Here is a 10,112-nt window from a genome sequence, read left to right on the forward strand (position 1 = left end):
TCAACAAGAATGATAGTAAAAATATTAATCTTAAATTTGTGAAGTTGAAAAATACAAAAAAAAAAAAAAAAAATTAAACATGCTTATTATTAAATTCAATTATGTATATAAATCACAATGTTCATTTAAAAAATAATAATAACAATTGGACTTTTTAAGAAGTACGTTGAAGTAAATTTAATATTTTTAACGAATTATTAAAAATGAATATATGTATAAAATTATTTTATTCATTATACATTTTTAACTCTTATGTTAATGAATTAATAATTTTTAAGGAATTTTTTTTAAGATTGTAATAAAGCCATTTGAGCCCTTAGTTCTTCTACACTTAAATCAGTCTCTTTAACTATAGATTCCTCATTAGGTACTGTATTATTTCCTATTGGATATGAATACTCTATTCCTTCATTCAGAGATAAATATTCTTCATTTTCACTTTTAATACTAGTATTTTTGTTAACCGTATCTCCTTTAACTTCTTCATTATTTTCTGTTAATGTATTATTTGTTCCTGGTGTATCATCTGCGAGTGATATTCCTTAAAAAAAAATTTATAGTTATAACTATCAAATTCTGTAAAAATGTTATAAAACATTATTTTATTTTTATGTGCACCCTTTTTGGAGCTTTATTTTCCTATAGATGATAATTTACAATTATTTGATTTTGAGATTATTGACATTGTAAAATAGATACAGATATAATTTAGGATTGTATAACTAAATAATTAAGTTACATGGAGTTGTACACAATGATACATGTGTTATCTTCCATTTACTAGGAAAGGAATGTGGGATACATCTATATTACAGTTCTGCTTCCGTGATACAATCATGCTCAAGAAAAATGAGGTATAAAGTAACTTAATTTAAATTCCAAATTGTAATTTAAAATATGAAAATTACACAATGCCTTACCCCATTCATTGTTATCATGTATCACAATATTTTCTGAAGAAATTTCACTTGAAATATTTGCAGGTTCTTCAATAACTTTATTTTTAAACACTTCTTGTTGCTTGATACAAAAATTATCACTACAATTGGGATTTGGTTTTATCATCATACTTGGAAAAAAGTCTGTTAAGGCATTGTATCCCAAATACCAAGAGATTGTTCCAAATCCTAATAGTTTTCTAAAAAAAAATATTTATAAATATATTATCAATAACAATTTTTTCAAAAATCTGTTAAATAAATTATATAACAAAAATGTAAACTTTTAAACGAGTGGAAAATGTATGATTGGATTTAGTATTGACTAATACAATTATATATATGGCCAAAAATTCTAGAAATAATGGGAAACTAAACAAATTTTTATTGATCAACAGTTGAGGTGCTTAGAAGCCAGATTAACCTCACTTTTTTAATAATACTAATAGACTCAAATATAAATTTTAGTGAATGCCAATTTTAACAATTTGTAAAATTTCATAATTTTAATGAGAGCTTATGTGTAAGCTATTGTACTGTATTTTATTTTTAAAACAGACAGGGTATAGAATAAACAAAAAATTAAAGATTATCCTGTTTGAAAAAAATTATAGTTTTAATTTATGATTATAGTAATAATTTTTATTTACTTCAAAGTATTTTGAACAAGTAGACCAGCTATGACACCCATTGTGGTAGGTAAACTTGCAGCACAAACACCATCTTTTTTTAATGTTTTTTCATCAATTTCTGAAGCGACAACTAAAGGCGGTGCACACTATAAATAATATTAATATAATTTATGCTAATTTTTATAATAACTATATAAATAATAAGATTAGAACAATATATAAATTTTAAACAAACAATTGTGTCTAAAGTTTTAAAAAATGATTACCGCAAAGCAAGCAGACTCTCCAGGTACAATATATTGTATATGGCCACATACAGCATTTTCACTTACTCCTGATTCAAACCATTTTAAACCTAATTCATTGCAAGCAGTATTTATTGTCATTCTAGCTTCATAATTATCTACACAACTTAATACAAGATCCACTGAATCCCCATTTAAGCTTCCAGTTCTAATTAAAAATAATTAATTCTTTTTATATTTAAGTGATAAACTTAAATTAATTAATTAATTACTTTAATGTATTTAAAAAATTATCAAAATGTGTAGTTATGGTAATATTACAATTATGAGTCTCAATTTTAACATCAGGATTTATACGTGTCAATGTCATTGAGGCTGCAGTTACTTTACTTAATCCTGCTTGAGAAGGTTGATAGAATAGTCTATTCATATTAGCTAATTCAACTTTATCATAGTCAAACAAAATTAACTGAAATTTTTTTTTTATAATACAAATAAATAATTAATGAAATTATTTTAATTAATTAATTAATTAAATTAAATACTTTTCCAATTCCACATCGTGTCAGCATTTCTGCAGTAACACTTCCAACTCCACCAACTCCAACAACAACTACAGTATACTTTCGAATATCTTCATAATTTTTTACAATACCCATTCTTTGTAAAGCCATAAGTCGACTAAAATTAATTAGTTATAACATAAGAACATAAATAAATTTCAAAATTTAACTTGTTAACCAAATACAAAATTTTAATTCAATGAATTACTTATAATTTACCTATAAGGATTGGAATCAACTACTTCAGCAGACATTTCACGAATCGTGTGGTGAGTTTCATTGTTTTCTGTTGCGGTTAACTCTATAAGAGTTTTCTTAAAGTTTTCTATGCGTTTTTTAATATTTTCAACTTCTTCTAAGGACATTTTTACGAAAATTATAAAAATTAAAAAATGAATTAGTAAGTATAAAAATGGGCAATATATTTTCTGTAAAATAAATTTTCAATATAAATGTCTGATTTAGTCAACTTAAGAATGATGTAGTTAAAAATGAAGCCCACAGAAGCGAGGTTTAAATTTTGTTATCAGTACGTACGCGTGTCACTTCAAAATTATTTTTCCTAAATGATAAGGAATAACGGACATGTCTTCTTAAATTATTAGTAATATCACAGATAATGTAATTAATCTTTCTTTCATATTTCTTTATATTCAATATCAACTTTAACTGATATTACATTTTTGTATTCAGGAAATTTTTAACATTCAAACTCATAATAAAAAAAGTTTTTTGAATGTTATTATTTTACTAAAATCTAGCACAGTGGTGGGGACATAGTTAGGTTATGTATAGAAGATATTTGATAAATCATAATAAAAAGCTTTGATTCAAATACACTAAGTATTTTGTTAAAAAATAGAGAACGGTGTGGAATGTTTAGGGAGACATAAATGATATGTAGAATAGATTTGGTAGTAGTGTAAAGAATACTGCAAGGGAGATTATTGGTGTGAGTAAAATGCCAGGACACAAGGAATCCTAGTTGTGGGATGAGGACGTTCAGAGAATCATAGAGAGTAAGAAAAAACACTTTTAAGTTTGGCAAAAGAGCAAAATGAAAGAAAATTGGCTGGAGTATAAACGCTTGTGTAAAGAAGCCAAGTGTGTGGTAAGTATGGCAAAGTTTTAATAGGTATGACGAGTTGTATGATAGGTTAGGAACAAAAGAAGGTGAAAAAGAATTCTATAGTATGCAAAAGAACGGTAGTTTTGACGATGATGTAATGCACAGGATTAAGTGCAGGTGAGTGAAATGGATAGAATTGTGTGGTAAGACTGTAGTGACACCAGCTATGATGTATAGTTTTGAGTATTGGGCGTCTAACAAAAAATTAAAGGAAAAAATGAGTATAACAGAGATGAGAATACTTAGATGGATGAGTTGAGTGACTAGAGAAGATAGGATAAGGAATAAACATATAAGAGGGAATATAGGTGTAGTTTCAATTGAAGATAAGTTGAGAGAAAATAGACTTACATGATTCGGTCATGTTATGAAGAGAGAGGATTTGAAAGCTGTAAAAATAGTTATGGAAATGAATGTTGAAGAAGAAGATGTAGAGGAATACTAAAAAAGAGAGGTTGGGTTTTTGAATGTTATTGAATGTGATACGAGGACAGTTGATGTGTGATTCTAAGTAGTTGGGATAAATGTTTGGAAAAAGAAGTAGAACGGTATATTTTAATCATCCTGTGCATAGGTACATTTTGAACAAAATATTTTGGAGAATTAACTTAACTTCCTCCCTCCTTAAGATTAATTTATTATAAATTTACATATTATTTTCAGAATTTTTTTTGATGGGACAAGTTGATTGTCAACTCTCAGATTGCACCTATAATTCTGTTTTTTCAAAATATTATGTTTTTAGTGTAATAATTTATTTAATATCACTGAAAATTTGGGTAATATATTAAAATTATAAAATAGGATAACACAATGGAGACATAATATAACAGACAAATAAAAATTAGGGTTGTTAGATTTCAAAACAAAAAATATTGTTAACAGTCAACGTAAAATTAAATTTTTAGTAAATAAAAATGTTATAACACCTACAAACAAGATTTTTAGAAACAGTAAAATTTAAAGGGACTCTAAATTCCGTTAAAGTTTGTCATGAAAATTAATTTGTTCACTTTGCTCGTTCCTTAATTTTTCAAGGAATAAGTTTATTAAAAAAATTTTTTATAAATTTGAATTTTTTAATACTATTCATTCATGCTAATTAAATTTTGCTTCAGTGACCGTTTTTGATTATTCTAACCAATAATTATAATTATAGCTATGAAATTGAAATTGTAATTTATCATAGCCATTAGTAGCTAGAACGTTTTTTTTAAAAAAGAACAACTCCCTTTTTTTCAAATACTTATTTGGTAGATATTAAAAACTGCCAAAATCCTCCCTGAAAATATTTACAATATATTATTATATATTTAAACACTTAAATCTTATTTAATGTTTTATTTTTCTAAAAAGGGGGTTAAAATTAAAGTACATACTTCTTCTTCTTTTATGTCTATATAGTTTGATCTAAAATTACGTATCAATAATCAATATTGTATAATATAATATAATTATAAAATATATTTTTTGATAATATCGTTCTGATGAGAATAAGGTTTTTTTATCATTCTTAATCTATATGTATGGTCAACATAATTTTAAATGAATGGGTTTATTAGGTAGCGAGGTGACCGGTATTACCCACTGACGATAGTTCCCCCAGTCACATAAATAAGTTTTATACAATTATTTTGAATTTTCTAATTTAATACGAAAATCGTATTTTTTTCTTTTGATTTAATGTCTGTTTCACCACAAAAAAAAGTCCAGAGGTAAAATTAATACTTTTTAGTTTTGCATTTAAGCTTAAATAATATCAAGAACTACATCAATTTAATACTATGCAAGGCTTTAAATATTTCTTTATAGATTATGCTCCCTTTGGATATTTTTAAATGTATTGATAGTTTGTAATCATGTTTATAATTTTTATTAAAATATTTCTTTTAATAAAATGTAAAATTATATTGTGAAAGCACATTTTCTCGTCAAAAGTTAATTAGAATGCTGTATTATAAATCAATCAACCGTTTAATTTAATGATCGTTTATGTTATTTTATAATGTAAATCTAAAACCCCTAGTTGAAAAATAGCCTCGCCAAACAATATTTAAAAAATTATTTTCGTTATTATATCAAAATATTTTTTAAGTGAAAAAGAACTTAAGTTATTCTTAGTGTTTTTTTAGTTGCGTTTATGGAAATACTATCAGCATTGTCTTGAGGGGGCCATGGCACCTTCCCCTATTTAGTAATATTTAATGGTATATAGGCAATTATTCAATATATAATAATGTTTCCGAAAAAAAACACTTAAAAAAGTGATCTCATAATTTAAAAAATATAATTCAATAAAAATAATTTTTTCATCATCCCTTTTTACTATATTTTAGCTTCGGGAAGGCCTAGATACATTAGGAATTAGAAATCAAGATTTTTATAACCGTAAAATTCTATTTCTCATTTTTCTATCGAAGATAAATGCTTTAAATGTTTTGGGTTAATAATAAGTGAAACTCAATTTGAGTTCTAAAGCTTCTTAATTATCTTATATTTAATCTTAAAACTATGAAACATTAAGAGTTTAAACTTTGCATTCCAGAGGTTTACTATCATAAGTTCACTTTTTCAAAAATGGTGCAAGACTATTCTTGAAGTACTCATTAAATAAACGTATCAACAATGGTTTTGCCTCAATTAAACCAATGATGTGTTTTCTTAAATTCTCAAAACTTAACGTTTTGAGAAAACCAATGGGTTTAGGAGAATAACGGGTAAAATGGGAATACTTATATTTTTAATATACAGCAGACTAAAAATTTTTAAAACGTTCCAAAAATATTGTATTTCAATGCAATTTATATATTTTTTAAAATACAAAACTTTGCCGGCAATGGAGGATATTTCGTATGATAACAATGTTTGTTGTAAAATAATGAATATTGATAATAGCTATGGTAAATGTAGTCTTAGTCTTTGAACACTCATAACTGATCGATTACAATTTAATTTACTTAACACTATTATTTTTTATTTTTTCAAGCATTTTAGTTTTATACAACTTGCAATACGTTTCTGTAACTAAAATAATGGGGAAAAATAAAAGTATGTTTTAAACAAATATTCATTAATTTATTGATAATAGCATTAAGTATTGAAGAATATTATTTATTTGAGCACCTATTTAAATTTACAGAGAAGCATTCCAAGAAAATTAAGAAAGAAAGGTCAGTGGAATTTGGTGGTATTAAAAAATCTAAACAAACTTTGGCTGATTATGATCCTACAGGTCCTGTTATTTTGTCTGGGTCTTTATTGTCATTTCGGGACCTCAAACCTTTTGTAATTCCTGAAAGAGATCTCGTGAGTAAAAATTCAAAAATGTATTCACCAAAAAAATAAATGATTTTATTTTATTCTAAAATTTGTATTTTATTTTAGTTGGGTAGGTGTCGTTTTGTTGCAGAGTTTGAAAAATTAAATAGAATTGGAGAGGGAACTTATGGTGTTGTATGTAAGTATGTTACAATAATATAGAATTTGTGTTAATATACAAAGTTTTCTGTTGAAATTAAAACTAATATTGTTATATTAATTATTAATTCAAGTGTATTTTGAGTGTTATTAATGCTTTTTTACAAAATTATAACTTTTTACAGATCGGGCAAAAGATTCTAAAGCACCAGGTGAAAAAATTGTTGCCTTAAAAAAGGTTCGTATGGAGAATGAAAAAGAAGGTTTACCTATGAGTGCACTTCGTGAGATTTCATTGTTATTGAAATGTGATCATGAAAATGTTGTACGTCTGCAAGAAGTTTTAGTGGGTAGAAGTTTAGATAGGTAATTTTAGTTATTATTTTTAAATAACTGAGATTTTAGCTACCCTTTTTCTATACTAAATTTGATACATATTTTAAAATTATCTTTATTGATGTTAGTAATCCTTTTCTACTTATTATTATTATGTTAATGGCTTTCAATACATAGAAATATTATAGCTTGATATAAATCTTTTGTTACTTCTATTATTTTAAATGAGTACTTTGTAGAAATATTGCAACAAATTGGTATACTAATCAAATTAAACTTTCAATTTTTGAGTTAAACACAAACTGTATATTGATTTTAATCATTTTCAGGCAAAATATTTTTATGTCATTATTTGACAAATCTAGAATTATTTGATTGTAATTGTTCAATTTTTAAATCTATTTACAAAGGAAAAGTTTGGTTTGAGTTTTTATAATTTTAAGTTTAATTTTTGAACTGAACATACAAAGTTTGGTTTGAAATTGAATAGTTCAAATATCACTGATTTTTCCTAATACTTCTAAAATCTCTATAATAATATATCTATTTAAATCTATTTTATTTTAAATGGATTTTTTATTTTTGTATAATATAATTTTGTAGCATATTTCTTTCAATGGAGTATTGTGAACATGATTTATCAAGCTTATTGGATAATATGGCAACTGCATTTTCTGAATCCCAAGTAAAATGTATAATTTTACAGCTACTGAAAGGACTAAAGTATCTACATTCAAATTACATTATTCATCGAGATCTTAAGGTATCTAATTTATTGATCACAGACAAAGGCTGTGTTAAAATAGGCAAGTATACATAATATAAATAATTTTAAACTAACAAGTAATAAAAAATATTGGATAACTAAGTGGTTTAGATATACTTTATTATTTAAATGCCATTAATCTTATTGTAGAGAGTATATTTATTTTAATTTATAAAAAATTACTCGTTTCCTTTCTTATTGAATAATCTGAATAGAAGATTAATAATATTATGATAAGAAAATTATTTAAATAAAATATTTTTATTTCAGCTGATTTTGGGTTAGCTAGATTTTTTGGTGTTCCTCCAAAAAAAATGACTGCAAAAGTAGTTACCCTTTGGTATAGAGCTCCTGAGGTATTATTAGGATCACCAAAATTAACTACTGCTATTGATATGTGGGCCACTGGGTGTATCTTTGCTGAGTTGTTACGTAATATATTGTTAATATAAATTTGTTTGATATTAGTGTAACAAATTTGAATTTTTATAGTTCATCAACCACTATTGCCAGGACGTACTGAAATTCATCAACTAGATTTAATCTGTCAACTTCTTGGCACTCCAAATGCGTCTATATGGCCTGAATTTGACTCGCTACCTGCTCTTAAACATTTTACTTTAAGACCACAACCTTATAACAATATAAAACCCAAGTAATATTACTTAAAAATTCTCAGCTTCGCATCGAAGCTAAAACGTTTAGAGTATTATAAACAGTTATTGATGGATCTATTTTATACAAATTTGTATTACAAAATTTTTAGGTTTCCATGGTTATCTGATGCTGGTATTCGTTTGTTAAACTTTTTATTCATGTATGAGCCAAGTAGAAGGGCTACAGCTGAAGAATGTTTACAAAGCTCATATTTTGTTGAAGCTCCAATACGTAAATATTTCATTTTAATATTGTTTTTCTTTAAGTTTACTAAGAATAATATTAATTTAATAGAATTTTTGTAAATTGTAGTAGTTAGGTGATGCCAATATTTTTAGTATAGAAAAATGTTTCCTTTCAATAATTTTTTTATTAAATACAATTTTGTTATAGCGTGTGATCCAAAATTAATGCCCACATTCCCACAACATCGTAATTTAAAAATAAAAAAACCTTCTAACCAACCTAAAGTTTGTCAGACTATACCTCCAGTTGTACCATCACTTTCAGATTTGTTGAGGTAAGTAGAGATGTATTTAACTGTAATGTTTATTATATTAATTTTTCAAATTATTTCAGTTGGAAGTAATACACAATTCAAAACATGTTGAAATATTTTATTAAAATGCAAGGTTTTGATATTAACTATTTAGTAAGAAACAATTTCTTTTAAAGTTACTAGTATATTTGCAAAATTAATTACATTTAAATATGTAATATTTTCATATTATTTTGGCAAAAATAAAAACTTATTATAAATATTCTCTGTCTACAATTTTTTTATGAGCAAATTTCCTTTTCCATTTTTTTGGTGGCACCCATCTATGCTTAGTAGTGAATGTCATTTTCATCAATTCTTGTTGAACGAGTCCATGTTTCGGTTTGCTAAACACTTGGTGAACATATTCTTTGTTTTGTACTTTCAACACAGAGTTATCTTCTATCTTATTTTCTGGCAAGGGTTGGCTGAATTCATATGGAAATTGTTTAACAGGATGATGACATACAATAGTTGAAGCATCGTCAGTGACGACTACAGAAAAACCGTTCTTAAATGAAAATGGTATTTTCACTGGTATCTTACTGGTGGTTATTTTACGAATTAAGTTAAATCCAAACATATTTTCACTTAAATGAAATGAATTCTTTTTTTGAATTGGTTATTAAGTTATCAATATTATTGATATTAGATTACATAATGATATAACGACATAACCTAATAAAACATAAAAATGAATTCATAATAAATCATTTTAATACTGCGTGCTTAAATAAATTTAGCTATCATAAGTTACATAATTTGAGTAATTAATTTGCAAAATATACGTTGGTAGAAATATTGATGTATAAAATCAATTTCATTGAAATATAATTATCGATTTTTGAAGTCATCTTAAAATCGACCGTTTTTTTTCCTCCATGGCTACTA

General features: G+C 25.5%; 2 protein-coding genes across 2 annotated transcripts; one reads left to right on the forward strand and one right to left on the reverse strand.

Annotated features, from left to right (window-relative positions):
- Nucleotides 1-43: 43 nt before the first annotated feature.
- LOC126903460 (ubiquitin-like modifier-activating enzyme 5) lies at nucleotides 44-2,909 on the reverse strand. Its single transcript, XM_050681606.1, has 7 exons — nucleotides 2,598-2,909; nucleotides 2,361-2,496; nucleotides 2,088-2,284; nucleotides 1,837-2,023; nucleotides 1,589-1,716; nucleotides 921-1,138; nucleotides 44-541 (listed from the first exon to the last, which is right to left on the reverse strand). The coding sequence occupies exons 1-7, from the start codon at nucleotides 2,741-2,743 to the stop codon at nucleotides 288-290; spliced, it is 1,266 nt and encodes a 421-aa protein (XP_050537563.1). The 5' UTR covers nucleotides 2,744-2,909; the 3' UTR covers nucleotides 44-287.
- Nucleotides 2,910-6,392: 3,483 nt separating this feature from the next.
- LOC126903462 (cyclin-dependent kinase 10) lies at nucleotides 6,393-9,444 on the forward strand. Its single transcript, XM_050681609.1, has 10 exons — nucleotides 6,393-6,555; nucleotides 6,647-6,813; nucleotides 6,892-6,964; nucleotides 7,110-7,290; nucleotides 7,864-8,066; nucleotides 8,297-8,458; nucleotides 8,519-8,681; nucleotides 8,793-8,914; nucleotides 9,077-9,203; nucleotides 9,263-9,444. The coding sequence occupies exons 1-10, from the start codon at nucleotides 6,540-6,542 to the stop codon at nucleotides 9,270-9,272; spliced, it is 1,224 nt and encodes a 407-aa protein (XP_050537566.1). The 5' UTR covers nucleotides 6,393-6,539; the 3' UTR covers nucleotides 9,273-9,444.
- The last annotated feature ends 668 nt before the right edge of the window (nucleotides 9,445-10,112 follow it).

Source organism: Daktulosphaira vitifoliae, unplaced genomic scaffold (genome assembly GCF_025091365.1).
Source record: "Daktulosphaira vitifoliae isolate Bord-2020 unplaced genomic scaffold, ASM2509136v1 Scaffold_4, whole genome shotgun sequence".
In the NCBI taxonomy this organism is placed as follows: domain Eukaryota; kingdom Metazoa; phylum Arthropoda; class Insecta; order Hemiptera; family Phylloxeridae; genus Daktulosphaira; species Daktulosphaira vitifoliae.

What these genes read in the sequence shown, in the direction of transcription:
- LOC126903460 (XM_050681606.1), bottom strand. Translation starts at nt 2,743, where the DNA reads ATGTCCTTAGAAGAAGTTGAAAATATTAAAAAACGCATAGAAAACTTT. An exon ending in GTTGATTCCAATCCTTATAG is followed by an intron (nt 2,497 to 2,597) that starts GTAAATTATAAG and finishes AATTAATTTTAG; the next exon opens with TCGACTTATGGCTTTACAAA. An exon ending in ACATGATAACAATGAATGGG is followed by an intron (nt 542 to 920) that starts GTAAGGCATTGT and finishes TTTTTTTTTAAG; the next exon opens with GAATATCACTCGCAGATGAT.
- LOC126903462 (XM_050681609.1), top strand. An exon ending in GGGAACTTATGGTGTTGTAT is followed by an intron (nt 6,965 to 7,109) that starts GTAAGTATGTTA and finishes AACTTTTTACAG; the next exon opens with ATCGGGCAAAAGATTCTAAA. An exon ending in TATAACAATATAAAACCCAA is followed by an intron (nt 8,682 to 8,792) that starts GTAATATTACTT and finishes CAAAATTTTTAG; the next exon opens with GTTTCCATGGTTATCTGATG.